The sequence below is a fragment of the Neomonachus schauinslandi genome, chromosome 7 (assembly GCF_002201575.2).
Source record: "Neomonachus schauinslandi chromosome 7, ASM220157v2, whole genome shotgun sequence".
Classification (NCBI taxonomy): Eukaryota; Metazoa; Chordata; class Mammalia; order Carnivora; family Phocidae; genus Neomonachus; species Neomonachus schauinslandi.
Window position 1 is genome coordinate 109,313,325 of NC_058409.1, and position 14,012 is coordinate 109,327,336.

The 14,012-nt window shown below is 57.2% G+C and overlaps 1 protein-coding gene across 1 annotated transcript in view; it reads left to right on the forward strand.

Moving 5' to 3' along the window:
• The window catches only part of CAMK2A (calcium/calmodulin dependent protein kinase II alpha), a 59,331-nt gene that overhangs the window by 27,022 nt on the left and 18,297 nt on the right, over nucleotides 1-14,012 (forward strand). Inside the window, exons 4-13 of the mRNA XM_021697078.2 lie at nucleotides 1,131-1,185; nucleotides 2,020-2,085; nucleotides 2,176-2,248; nucleotides 5,242-5,344; nucleotides 6,593-6,676; nucleotides 6,807-6,901; nucleotides 7,870-7,992; nucleotides 8,360-8,443; nucleotides 9,885-9,927; nucleotides 12,614-12,654. Of these exons, the coding sequence (XP_021552753.2) occupies nucleotides 1,131-1,185; nucleotides 2,020-2,085; nucleotides 2,176-2,248; nucleotides 5,242-5,344; nucleotides 6,593-6,676; nucleotides 6,807-6,901; nucleotides 7,870-7,992; nucleotides 8,360-8,443; nucleotides 9,885-9,927; nucleotides 12,614-12,654 (767 nt within the window). The remainder of the gene's footprint in view (nucleotides 1-1,130; nucleotides 1,186-2,019; nucleotides 2,086-2,175; nucleotides 2,249-5,241; nucleotides 5,345-6,592; nucleotides 6,677-6,806; nucleotides 6,902-7,869; nucleotides 7,993-8,359; nucleotides 8,444-9,884; nucleotides 9,928-12,613; nucleotides 12,655-14,012) is intronic.

Consider the following 14,012-nt stretch of genomic DNA (forward strand, 5'->3'; position numbering starts at 1 on the left):
GCCATTGAAGGGACTCAATACTGAGTCAGAAATATATGCACATGGCCAGAATTCAAATGGCACTAGGGCTCACAGTGAAAACATAGTCTCACTCACCCACCACTCCTACTCTCTCGATTCCCCTCCCCAAGGTCCCCCAGTGCCCACTTTTTGTATCCTTCCAGAGAGGCTTATGCCGTAAACAGGCTTAACTACATCTTTTTTAAGAAGTACCGTGCACACGGTTTTGCACTTTGCTTTTTTGCCAAACAACATAATTCAGAGAAGATTCTGAACCAGGGGATACGTAACTGCCGTATTATTTTAACAGCTGTGTAATCTTCCGTTGTATGACGTATCCTGATTCTCTGAGCACGTACCCCACTCTGTAGCCGTTTTTAGGCTGCGGCTCAGGGAAGGATGTGAAGCTGTCCTGGGAGAAAATGCGGTTGGTTGGCAGGGTGCAGCCCCCAGAGGCAGCCCTGGGCCTTGGGCCCTTCCTTCCAGAATCTCAGGGGGGTAATTTTGGGAGCTCTGGGCTCCTGGGAGTCTTGCCCCTGTTCTTGGTAAGTGGGGTATGAAGAGGTGACAGTTTCTCAGCATGCCTAACTCAGGGACTGCGGTCCTCCCCCCAACCCCGCTCTCTTATCCACACCTGGATGCACAGCAGGGTTCTTTCCCAGGGCCGGCACTGGGCAACACCGACTGTGTGCCTCGTGGAATTCTCACAACGAGCCTGCAGGTGCAGGAGTTTCATTCTCATTGTCCAGGCCAGAAAAGAGAGGCTCAGAAAGGTGTAGCACCCAACCTGCCTGAAACCACACAGCTAGCACGTGGTGGAGATCGGAGCCACAGGCTATTTCCACGATGCCAGCCTGCCCAGCAAGGAAGCCGAGGGTTGGAGAAAGGAAGAGGCCAAACTTTGACCAAAGCAGGGAGGGGTCTTCCATCTTTAAACCTGGGCCTCTTTTGATGATGCCCGAGGTCAGTGAGCCATCGTTCACTTGCATTTGTCAAAGCACCTGTTACCTGGCTTGTGCTCAGTGCCTGAGAAATTGGCATGTTGGCCGTTGGAGGGGTGAGGAGAGAGGGCAGGAGGGGGTGGGAAGCAGTGCTTCCAGGTTAACTGGCTGCCTGGGCCCCTCCCACAGTCCGGCTCCACGACAGCATCTCCGAGGAGGGACACCATTACCTGATCTTCGACCTGTGAGTTTGGGCCCACCCCGGGACGTACAAGGGCTCTAGGTGCAGCCTGAGCAGGGATGACCTAGCTGGGTCCCTTGGCTGATTCCCAAATGCCCCCAGGCTGGGCTGAATTCCCTCTCCCGAGATAAAAGTTTCCCGAATGTTGTAGGCCTGCCACCCAAACAGTGCACATGGGTCTCCCTGAAATGCCAACACACACTTGTTCCTTTCGTTGTCTTATTGTTTTGTTTCTATTTGTGGCCAGCGATGCTGGCTTTCCACGTCTAGTGGCAATATAAAGTTTCCTTTGGAGTAATTTTAAAGTTTTGAAAGCCAGTCAGTTGAATGAAAAACAATAACGAAAGGATAGGTAGAAGATAGAAGACGCTGGTCCCATCTGCAAAAAACAGTTAATCATGGGGAGGACTCTGCCTGTGTGGGTACATGGGAAATCTCTGTGCCTTCTGCTCAATTTTGTTGTGTGCTTCAAGTTACTCTAAAATATAAAGTCTATGAAACAAGCAAACAACAACAACAACAAAAACCCCGCCCTTGGGCTTCCTAATGAACCTCGGTGATATGCTCTGAGTGTCCCACCCCCTGTCCTAACTCCAGCCTGGACCCAGTGGGAGAGAAGGGCAAGTCATGGAGGGAGGGAGGGAAGTCAGGGGAAGGGCGGGCTGGGAGCCAGGAAGAGGGCTGCGACAGGAGGCACCCTCGGGGCCCCTGGTGTTCCTCCGTTTGGGCTGAGATTCTGAGGTCCCTGGGTCCCGCCCTTAGCTTCCTGGAGACTCTTCCAGAAGAGGCAGCACCGGGGAACTCTGTGGGAGGGTGACTCTGTGCCTGTCTCCCCAGGGTTACCGGTGGGGAGCTGTTTGAGGACATTGTGGCCCGGGAGTATTACAGTGAGGCTGATGCCAGGTGAGTGCCGGGTGCAGCCTGGCGATGGGGGGGGGGGGGCAGGGCGTCTCCCCCACTGGCTTCCCAGCTCCCTCCCCTCTCTCTCCCCAGTCACTGCATCCAGCAGATCCTGGAGGCCGTGTTGCACTGCCATCAGATGGGTGTGGTGCACCGGGACCTGAAGGTGAGTGACTCATCCGAGGGTGCGGCGCCCCCGGGAGCCCGGGGGACTTTCAGAATCCCTTTAAGTCCCCTGAGTTGGGCTCTGTGGGGAATAATCACCCCACTGTTCAGATGAGGAAACTGGGCGCATGGAGAAGTATCTAGGCTTGGGATCCAGTCTCCTGATACCCCGGCCCACGTGCTTTGGGCCAGACCAGGTAAGCTGTCGTTAGGCCACCCAGGCTGGCCCTGGCGGGGTCCAGGTCCCGGCCAGGCCACTCTCTAGCTGCAGGGCCTCAGCTTCCTCACGGTGGGTTGCCATGGCAACCTCTGCTCGGGGTTGCTGATTCTGTCAAAGGCGACAGCACAGCGCCTGGTGCACAGAAACATTGCGTTTCTTGTTTCTGGGTCACTGGCAGATGCGGGGAGAAGAAACACAGGCCTTGGGGCTCCTGGAGTCCCTCCTCTTCCCGCCTGAAGGAGAAGAACAGGCCTAGGCAGATGTGTGATCTAGGGTTGGTGCCAGCCACGTAGCCTGATCAGCACAGACTCCTAGCTCCCCTCTGCCGAGCCTCAAGGCATCGAGGCCGGTAGCTAAAAACACTGCCCCCTGATTTTCAGAGCAGCGAACAGAGGCCTACAGACTCTAAGGGACTCGCCCAAGACTGTGCTGTTCAGATGTACCCGAGCTAGGATGGAGCCCTGGCCTTCTGACCCCAGCCCCTGGGCCTGCGGCGGTCTGGGCCAAAAAGCCACTCAGTGCAGTTCCTGCTCTTGTAGGAGCCCCTTCTAGGTGCCTTTGAACCTCTGCTTTTTGGCCTTCAGTGACTCTGAACTCACTTCTCACGGGGAAGCCCCTTGAGCCACTGGGAATATCTCCTTCCGTCTTTCCTGCTGTGGCCTGTGAGCCCCAGTTCTGCCCTTTGGGGCCACACAGATCAAGCCTCCAGCCCAGGCCCCAGAGGCACTCGTGGTACCTCCCCAGTCTTCTGCAGGCCGTTCTCCTCCATCCCCACCGGACGGGCCCTCCAGGCCCTCCTCAGCCTGGACAGCCTCTCTGGGCATGCTCCCTGGGCGTCGTCCAGGAGGTCCAGGTCCCTCTCTGGGATGCAGTGCTCTGCCCAGAAGCCCTGTCTGCCTCCGACTCTCACAGGGGAGCTCCCTATGGCTCAGTCTAGACCCACAAGCAAGCGTGCACTCCAGGAGGGTCCTGGCCAGACGGCGGGGCAGTTCTCCCAGAGGGCCTGTTCCCATTATAGCTACAGCCCCTGCATGTGAGGAGACAGGAGGACAGGCAGCACAAATTTAGGCCACTCTGGATAGATTAATTAGCGGCATATTCATCAAATCAGGGCAGGACGGCTACCAAGACCCAGGACACGTTGGGAACGCAGTCCCCAGAGGATAAAAGAGGCCTTCAAGAGGGGCAGAAGGCGCTATATTTGTTTGGGTCCCGCCTAGCTTTGGGCAGTGAAAGGTCAGAGATGGGACCCTCTCGGAAGTCCTGGTGGGGAAGGGGGTCAGAGGAAACCAGCCGTCTCCAGGGACACGGAGCCCGTGCCCCCACCCCACCCCAAGCAGAGAATGTGAGTGCTAATGCTCATCACGCATGTGTCGTGGGCCACTGCCAAGTGCTCTACGTGGATTATCATGACTGATCCGTACGCCACCCCATGAGGTGGGCTGTATCCATTTTTCTGAGAGGAGACTAAAGCTCGGAGAAGTGAAATGGCTGGGGGCGCCTGGGGGGCTCAGTCGTTAAGCGTCTGCCTTTGGCCAGGGTCATGATCCCAGGGTCCTGGGATCGAGCCCCACATCAGGCTCCCTGCTCAGTAGGAAGCCTGCTTCTCCCTCTCCCACTCCCCCTGCTTGTGTTCCCTCTCACTGTCTCTCTCCGTCAAATAAATAAATAAATAAAATCTTAAAAAAAAAAAAAAAAGAAGTAAAATGGCTTGCCCAAGTTCCATAGCATAGAAGTGGCGGAGCTGGGTCAGAGGCGAGGGCTATCCAACTGCAGAATTCATTTCAACCCCCCTCTGGTCTGTGTGGGGGGATTTCCTGTTCTCCACACCCAGCAGAAGACAGCAGACAGAGATTCTGGTTCTGTGTCTTATCAGCTGCGTGACCTTGGTCAAGTCACTTAACTTCTCTGAGCCTTGGTTTCCTCATCTTTATCTGTATGACAAATACTTATGAAGTGTGCTATGTGCTGCCCCCTGCCTTAGGTGCTGGTGATATAGTGGTGGACTGACAGCTAAGGAGCTCACTGTCTATAGAGGGGACAGATAATGAACAAGCACATAGACAGATGGGGGAAAAATGACAAATTGTGGTGATATCTATGAAGGTAGCAAGAAGTTGCTAAGACAGAGGATACCTGGGGGCTCCTCCTTTAGATAGTCATGGAGGGATTCTTTGAGGGGGCGACACAAAGGTGAGAGCGGATGAAGAGAAGAGGCCAGCTCTGTGAAGCTTGGAGAAGGAGCAAATCAGACGAGGGGAACAGGGAGTGCAAAGGCCCTGAGGTGCGAACAAGCGTGACTGTTTCAGGGCACGTAGGAAGGCTGCTGTGGAGAAAGGGAATAATAATGCCTGCCCCAAAGGTTGTTGAGGTGATAAGCGAGATGATATATGCGCAACACTTAGCCCGATGGCTGGCACATAGTAGGGGCACAATGAATATCTCTCCTTTTTCCTTATGTGGAGGTCTCCCCAACTCCCTGCGCTTGCGTCAGCCTCAGCCCCAAACCCTGAGGAGAAGCGAAGGAGGGGACGGGTGGTGGAGAAAGGATCTTCTTGTTGCCGAAGACAGAGGTCTTGCCCTAGGGTAGTCCCCTCTCTGGGGGCTGGAGCGCAGGGTCCTGTGGTTGGGACTGGAGGTGGGGACAGGGCACTCTGGATTGCCCAGCTGCTCCTCGTGTAGGCTCAGGCTCCCCGGAGGTGAGGCTCTGAATCTGCTCACTGTCCTCTGGCTCTTTCTTCCCCCATTTCACTCTTCTCTCTGGTCCTGGGAAGCCGGAGAATCTGTTGTTGGCCTCCAAGCTCAAGGGCGCTGCGGTGAAGCTGGCGGACTTTGGTCTGGCCATAGAGGTGGAAGGGGAGCAGCAAGCATGGTTCGGTGAGTGGGGGCAGGGGGTGGCAGGGGTGTGGGGGGCCAGCCTTGTGTTGACACACTGGCCTCTAGGAGCCCCCTGCCCAAGCAGGGGCAGGCGGGAGATTGCCATTGCACCAGCCAGAGCTCCGGGAGCAGAGGTCCCACCGCACAGCCTCTGGTCAGTGGGCGTTGCCCATCCTGTCCCCATAGAGGTCAGGTGCAGGGACGTGGTTATCCTTAAAACAGTACATGGCTTCTCCACATGCACACACACTGCGACTGTTGGCTGGGGGCTTCTGTGGCTTCCAGAGCTGATTATCCCGACTTTACGAACAAGGAACAGAGACTGAGAAACTTGGAAGAGTTCATGGGGAGGTAAAAGGGGCAGAGTCTGGAATTAAGCTCAAATGATCGAGCGTGCTCAGAGGTTTTGGCATAATTGAGGGCTTTCAGCTAGCTGGGGAACCTTTTCAGTGGGCACTATTGATCAGTGGTTAAGAGTCAGAGCTCTGAGTTCAAGTTCCGACTCTGCCACTTAGGAGGTGTGTGATGTTTCAGCTTGCTGAGCCTTCGTTTCCTCATCTGTAAAAAGGGGGTGATGAGAGCATGGTGCTCAGCGCTGTCTGAGGAGTCAGTGAGACCAGGCGTGGAAGTGCTCGGCCCAGGGCTGAGCACACACGCTCAATAAATAGTAACTGTTCTTATGATTCCTTGTTCAAGTACTTGGGGTGCCTGTTTATTTCAAGCGATTCTCCCCACACTGCTGGGAGGTGGTAAAGGGAGGAATCCCTAATCTCTCATTTGATGGATGAGGGAACTGAGGCCTCGAAGGAAGAGAGACCCACCAGGGGACTTAGGGCAAAACCAGAGTTGGGGACAGGCCTCCTACTAGCCCAGGACCAGCTCCCAGAAGGGTGGGGAGTGGGCAAGGGTTCAGCTCTGCCTTCAGCTGACACGGCAAGGACATTTTGTCTAGAGTGCCACCAGGAGGGCTGTTAGTGTGTGACGCTGAGGCAGGACCCCACGGGAGGGACTCTGGGATTGCCCAAAGACTTCTGCCATAGGCTCTGGAGTGGGGGTGGTGACAGGTGCCCTGTGCACTTGTCCACCCTGATCTAGAGGCTTTGCTGCCCTCGACCCACTCTTGGGGGCGGGGCATGTGTTCCCCATCTCCAGGGAAACCTCATCCCACTTCCAGCAGGACCTTGCCCTGGGTTGCTTACGTGCCAACCTCTCTGTGTGTGTCTGCCCGTCTGTGTGTCTGGGGAGCAGGGTTCGCAGGGACGCCGGGATACCTCTCCCCGGAAGTGCTGCGGAAGGACCCGTATGGGAAGCCTGTGGACCTGTGGGCCTGTGGTGAGTCCATCCCAAAGCCCTCTCATCCCCCTGGGCGCCTACCCCTCAGGTGCCCTCTCCTTTCCCATCCGTCCCCTCTTCATCGCTCCTCCTCACAGGGGGGTGAGGCTTCTCCTGGTCCTCTCCCCAGGGGTCATCCTCTACATCCTGCTGGTTGGGTATCCCCCATTCTGGGATGAGGACCAGCACCGCCTGTACCAACAGATCAAAGCCGGCGCCTATGATGTGAGTGTCCCTCCTCTCTCCAGCCTCCCTGCCATCCCCTGAGTCCCTTCCAGTGAAAGCCAGCACCCAGCGAGCTCAGAGACCTGAGGTGCCTCCCTCCCGCCCTCCCGCCCTCCCAGCCCACTTAGGCCTCCTGCCACTCCTTAGTTGTGGGCGGGTGGAGCTTGAGGACTGACCATGCGCGGCCCCGGAGGTCAGGAAAGTAGGCCCCAGAAGCTATAGACTCTCACCCTCTCTCTCTCTCTCTCTTGCAAATAATAATGCACACACAAATAATAATAATAGCTAACATAGCACTCTTCTAAATGCTTTATATATTATTAGAGCTCATCCTCATACCCATCTAGGACATAGGTATGATTATTATCCCCATTTTACAGATAGGGAAGCTGAGGCACAGAGAGGTTAAATAACTGTCCTCACCGCATAGCTAAGAAATGGTAGAGCTGGGATTTGAACCCAGGCAGTTTGGCTCTTAGAGTCTGTGCTTCTAATGACCAAGCTCTTCTGCTTTTCAATAAGGCCGATTCTATCACGCCACGTGCTATGTGTTTTGTATCATATTTAATCCTCACAACATCTCTAGAGGCAGCTAGAGGGTCACATGTCTTGCCCAAAGTCACACAGCCCAGGAGGCAGAGCCAGGACTTGGACCCAGCCTTCTGATTCTGAAGTCTGGCCCTAACCACTGGCCTCCTGCTCCCCAGATAAGGCACAGTGTCAGAAAAACAGAGGAAGGCCTCCTTTCCCTCTGGCCCCTGCTCTCACTTGCCCTGGGGACCAAGGACCCTGCCCCTCCTCTGGTTCCAGAGGGGTCCCTGCATTGAGGATCCCAGCTCCTCCTGGTTGTGGATGCCCAGTGGATGGACAGTAGGACCCCTGCCTGCTCCCCTGCCAGTCAGGGGCTGGGGGATCGCAGGGGTGGCCTGGGGTAGGCTGGGCAAACCTGGCCCCTCTGCCCCTTCCAGTTCCCGTCACCAGAATGGGACACTGTTACCCCAGAAGCCAAGGATCTGATCAATAAGATGCTGACCATCAACCCATCCAAACGCATCACGGCCGCTGAGGCCCTCAAGCACCCCTGGATTTCGGTGAGCTTTCCCCCGCAGGGCCCTTTCCAGGAGGCCCTCCCGGCTTCAGGGTCCAGACCCCCATGGAGTCCTGGCCCTGCCCCTGGCCCATCAGACCCAGCATAGGATCAAGGGGGCTTCATCCAGAGACGCTGCCCTGCAGCGGTTCTCCAGGGAAAGTGGAAATGGGAGGTGTTCTGTGTTGGCATCACGACGAGGGGTAGTACTAGCATGGGATATCTGCTAAGCACCTACAGCATTTACAACGTCCCCTAGAACAAAGCTTTGTTCCCCGAAAGATGCCAACCACATCTCCACAAGATGCCCCGCTGAAGGGCCTTTGGGCGGGCCTGCCTCCCACTCACAGACCTCTCCCTACTTCCTCCAGCACCGCTCCACTGTGGCCTCCTGCATGCACAGACAGGAGACCGTGGACTGCCTGAAGAAGTTCAATGCCAGGAGAAAACTGAAGGTAACAGGTCCTCGCCCTCCGTAGCCCCCGGACATGGAGTAGCTTGGTTGGGTCTCTGCAGAGGCCAAGAGCCTCACTCACGAGTTCTCTCCTTCACTGAGTCAACAAGCATGTGCTGAGCACCTACTGTTTGAGCTGGGGAGTGAGCAGGTGGAAAGGACAGACAAGGACCTGGGACAGTAAGGGGGAGTGGTGAGTGCTGGGACGGGGCACGCCCCGAGGCCGGGGGTGACCATAGCAGGGCCTTGAACCAGGTCTGGAAGGACCAGGGAAGCACTCCAGGAAGCCTTGCTGGGCAAGCGGCATTTAGCTGGACGCCGCAAAGGATAAGCAGGTATTAGCTGCGCAGAGTGGACAGACGTTCCAGACAGAGAGAAAGCTCATGCCTAAGTCTGGAAGCATGAGCGTGACCCCGTAGGGGGACTGTAAGTGCTTCGGCGTGGCTGGCAAGAGGGTCTAGGGGCTGAGATGGAACTGGGCAGGGGACCAGTGTTGGTGAGAGGCCCTGCTGCCGAGCGCTGGAGAAGACAAGCCAAGAGAGTGGACAGGGGCCCAGAGGAAGCCACAGTGGGACCCAGGTGGGCCAGGAGCTGCCAGCCTCGTGAGCAAGGGGTGTGTGCTCCCAGGCTGTAATAGGTGCTGACCTAGACCTTGCCAGGGACCCCATGAACAGGTAGGAAGAGTAACTGAGGAGTACCCAGCCTGCTGGAACAGAAAAGTCATCAGAACGCTGAGTGACAGATGCTGAGGCCCCAGCTCCTTCGGAAACTCCCCACCAACTGCTCCCAGGCCTGACGTGGTGGCCCAGGAAGGGGACATGGGCCAAGGGGGTGGCCAGGCCAGCATGATGCCAGGAGAACAAAGTTCCACCCCACCCCCCACCGGGAGTGGTCACAGAGGAAATCTCAGAGAGGGTCCAGGTCAGAGAGCGTCAGAACCAGGAGAGCCAACCCCTAGGCCCCTTGTTGAGACAGGAGAGTTTCTCTAGGTCACCCCTCCTCGGCTGTGAGCCCGGGAGCCCCGGGAAAGATGAACTAGTGATGAAGCAAGGTACTGAGCGCCCTGGTGGAGGGTGAAGGGGGCCCAGGAGGGCAGGGTCTATTGTCCTTGGCCTTCAGGAGTCCCCACTGACAGGTGTCCCCAAGCCCTTCCACCACCTCTGGCCAGGACAGTGGAACCTATTAATATCTGCTGCTAGGATGGCCCTGTTCTAGGAGCTGTGCCAGCTAAGGCCCAGCTCACCCCGACTTCCCCAGGGAGGCAGGGATGGTCTCCTGGCTGTGGGGTGAGGGCAAATGGAGGGGCAAGGCAGAAAGCTTTGGCTTTGTGTCTGAAGACAGCACCTGCCTCCCCTCCCCCCTCCCATCCCATTTCTCTGTCTCTCCTCTCCCCCCCTCACCTCCGACCTTCTGTCTCCCACACCCCCTCCTTATCTTTGCAGGGAGCCATCCTCACCACTATGCTGGCTACCAGGAACTTCTCTGGTAGGTGGTGGGACCACGAAGTCCCAAATACACCCTGCACAGGTCTGTTGGGAGCATTGTCCTGTCGGATATCCGTGGGGCCTCAGGCCAGGGGCCTGCTGAGAGTGAGGGCTACAGAGGACCCTAAGACTGGGGGCTTAAGTCACCTGCACCCAGAAGTGGCTGGAGCCGAAAGGCCAGCAAGCGAAAGGCCTATGAGGAAGGGTTAGAGGTTGAGTCTGGCTCCCCAGCCTCACAGCAGTGCTGGGGTTCTCAGGTTGGGCCAGCCTGAGCGGGGAGGCCTCCCGAATATTGGGGTATAGGTCCAGGCAGGACTGAACCAGGCCCAGGGAATAGCAACATTCCCGTTCCCCGCCAGTACTGAGCCCCGTGCTAAGCAGTCCCCATGCTTTCGCTCCGGTAGCCTTCGTGACAAGGCAGTGGGGGCTGTGGCTAGGCAGAGAGAGGCAGAGCCTGCTTTTATTTTATTTTATTTTATTTTTTAAAGATTTTATTTATTTATTTGAGAGAGAGAGTGAGAGAGAGAAAGAGCACAGGAGGGGGGAGCGGGAGAGGAAGAAGCAGACTCCCTGCCGAGCAGGGAGCCCGATGCGGGACTCGATCCCGGGACTCCAGGATCGTGACCTGAGCCGAAGGCAGTCGCTTAACCAACTGAGCCACCCAGGCGCCCAGAGCCTGCTTTTAGTGCAGCTTTGAGCCACCCCAGAGCAAGTGCCCTTAACCAAGATGGGTCAGCAGGGAGCCAGGGAGCCAGCCTTTGGCCTGGGCCGGAGCCGGCTGGTTAAGGCAGGGAGTACACAACGACCTGCAGCATGCAGCCCCAAAGAGAAAAGGAAAGGATAAGTGTCAGGGCTTAGCAAGAAGCTCCCCTTGGCACACTGGAGAGCACCCAGGCCAGCGCCTGCCAGGGGCTCCTCTCTGGGGAGACCGGACAGCTGACAGGGCCGCGGAGCAAATACAGCAAAGCTCACCCGAGGGGCCCTCTGACTGGGGCCGGCCAGGCAGGCCTGCCGCGGACACGTGGCTGGCTCCACGGCAAGGGGTCGGCTCTGGCAAGCCATAGCTCTGACTTTGCCGAGAGGCCACTGCCCATTTAACCAGCCTGAAGAAGGAGACCCAGAGGTGGGAAAACTCGGGAACTTCTGATGTGGGCTTGCCCCAGGGCACAGAACTGCCTTCCCACTCTCTACCCAGACAAGGATTCTGCAGTTCCTCAAACTGAAAGATGAGCCACCCGGACAGTCAGAGTCTTTTTTTAACCTCTGAAGTGCCCCTAGAAACTCTAGTCCAGAGCTCACAAAATGGTGCCCGTGGGTCAGTTCCCATCTCTTGACGGGCTTATAGGACCAGTGGTGTTTTAAAACATAAAACAGTGGGGTTTTTGAAAAGAGTTTCCAGCAATTAAAAATGAGGAGATTTCACAGAACAACACAAATTTCTGTCTTTTCTTGAAAATCAGAACATGTGACCTCATGGGACCCTCAGTCCTGTGGTCGTGGGCTGGAGCTGAGAGGGGCCCCTTGAAGCTGGAGGGGCGACCATTCCCCTGTTCCACTGCACACCCCAACCCAGCCCATGAGCTCATAGAGGATGGACAGCCACTCCTCTCAACTTTGGGATCCAGAGGCACTCACCCCTGCATTTACTCTGCAAGAGGGAAACTTGCCTGGAAGGGGTCGCAGGTGGACTTGTAAGAGGGACTGGGAGGCTGGGCCAGCATGAGCCTGTCCCTCTGAGCCTCTGGGGTGTCCATGTCCCGAGCCGCCCCCCTTCCCAGGCTCGCCATCCCCAGGCACCATGAGAAGGACTTACAGTGGCTACCATTTACTGAGCATCTATTGCATACAGGTCAAGTGCTGTGCTAAGCACTTTAGCGATCTCCTGTCTCCTTTAACGTAAGGCATCTGTTTGAGGTTGGAAGCAGCCAGATACCAGGTCGGGCAGGGCTGGGCATTCATGCCAATTCCTGGCTGCGTCCGCACCAAGGGCTCTGGCCAGGAGGCAAGGAGGGAGGGAAAGAGGACTGGCATAGGTGGGGCCTCCCTAAGAGCCGTTGCTCTGCTTTTCCCAGCCACCATGGATACCGCCAGCCCTAGCATGGGGCTCCAGAGTTGGAGGGTAGGGAGGCCTCTGTAGGGGATGGGCGCTCTGGCAGGGGTGGGCCCCCAGAGTGGGGCATCTGCTTCTTCTCACCGGCAAAACAAGGCTCGCAGCTGTCCAGAGTGAGTAGGCAGGGCTGACACATGACCTCGGCAGCAGCATGGGGCTAAAATTAGAGCGGGGCGGGGGGGAGGGGGGCGGGCGGGGAGGGAGCGGCCAGCCCCGGGCCAGGCAGCCAGGCCTCCAGGTTGGCCACCACCAGCACGGTGGTGACCGGGATCCAGAGGGAATCCCCAGGCTGAAACAGCAACCCCACGGGCCTGGGACGCGTGGGTCACCTCCTGCAACCCATGGGGCCAGAGGGGCACACTCGAGATTGCTGAGGACGGGGGAGCCCAGGCCCCCCTCGCGGGCCACCGGCAGTCCAGGCCCCAAGGAGGAAGGAGGAGCAGAAGGAGGAGGTGTCCCCCAGATCACTGAGCCGGCTCCGTGCCCTCCGCCTGCCCACGGATGTTGCTGTTCCTCACCCTGTGGGCCTTGGTGCCCTGCCTGGTGTTGGTAACCCTCTACTTTTTCTCCTCCGCAGGAGGGAAGAGTGGAGGAAACAAGAAGAATGATGGTGTGAAGGTAAGCCCCCGGGAGCCTGGCAGGGCCTGCATCTGGCAGCCTTTCCGCCGACAGGGCCTGGCTTTCAGGGCTGGGGCGAGACTCAGGCCTTGCTGACGGTGTTCTGGGCAGATGTGGTCACTCGTGCAGTTGGGCTGTCCCCAGGATTGGTGGGGGCGGGGGGGGAGGGGGAGGGGCAGGTGGCCTGGAGTTGGGGGGGGGGCGCCACAAGGAAAGGAGCAGGTCTGAAGGAGATTTCTGTGGTTCTCTGGGATGGGAGGACTGGAAAGTGAGAAGGTACAAAGAAGAGACAGAGCTGATCATGAGGGGTGACCTCCTCCTTCCCGAGTGTGGGCTGGCTGGAATGGGCCCCTGACCCAGTGTGCACCCCAGTCCAACCCACAAAGCCCATGAAGGATGGATAGCCACCCCTCTTGGCTTTGGGATCCAGAGGCACCTACCCCTGTCAAGGCCGGCCAGTTCGGTGCCAAGAATCCCCTCCTCCCCTGACCCAGGCCTGTCCTCCATCCCCACCCCTGATGCCCGAGCTACTTCTTTCCACATCCCGCTGACCCCTCCTTCCCTCCTCTCTCTTCTCCCTCTGCTCTCTGGGGCCTGGCCCCCCTCTCTGCGGCTCCCTTCTCCCCTGCCACTGGCTTGCCTTGTGGGTTCTCCTCTCTTGAGACCCTGCCTTTTTCTGGGCTCAGAGCCCTGCCTGGCCAGGACCCCAGGGCTGGGCTGTGCCCAGGACCCTGGATGGTGTGGGATACAGTCCAAACACAGCCACGCAGGTGGGCTGGCAGCTTCATGGCTTCAGTAGCAGTATTTATGGTCTCAGGCCACTGGCTTTGGTTTGAGGGCTGCATGGGAGATCTGGGCTGGCCGGCTGAGGCCAGGATTTGGGCCTCTCTGCTGCATTGAGCCCTCTGGGGGCTTGAATTTCCTCATAGGTACAGTGGGTGGGGTGGGAGGGGTGTGGACTCCATGATTTCCAAGATTTTAGCTTTAAAAACAGAAAAGAAAAGAAAAAGGCAACAAAACCCTATCTAATCACTTTTCCTTCTCATCTTGAGTACTTGAGGAATACATAATTGTTTGGTTATCAGCCAAAGTCAGTGGTTTTCAAACTGAACTTCTTGGAGCCTGAAGGTTTTGGGGAGGCACCCTTAGCAGCGGATGGGGTAGAGTGGGATAGTAAGGGGGAGGCTGAGCAGAGAAGGTTCTGGGCTTCTCGTGCCCACTATAGCCAGAACAGCTCCATGTAACAGACATCGCAGTGGTTAAGGGAGCCAGGCTGGACTCAGCAGCTGGAAACCTCGTCTGAGTATCTGAATCCCTTGAGCCTGTGTTTCCTCATCCGGGCAATGAGGGTAAAAGGG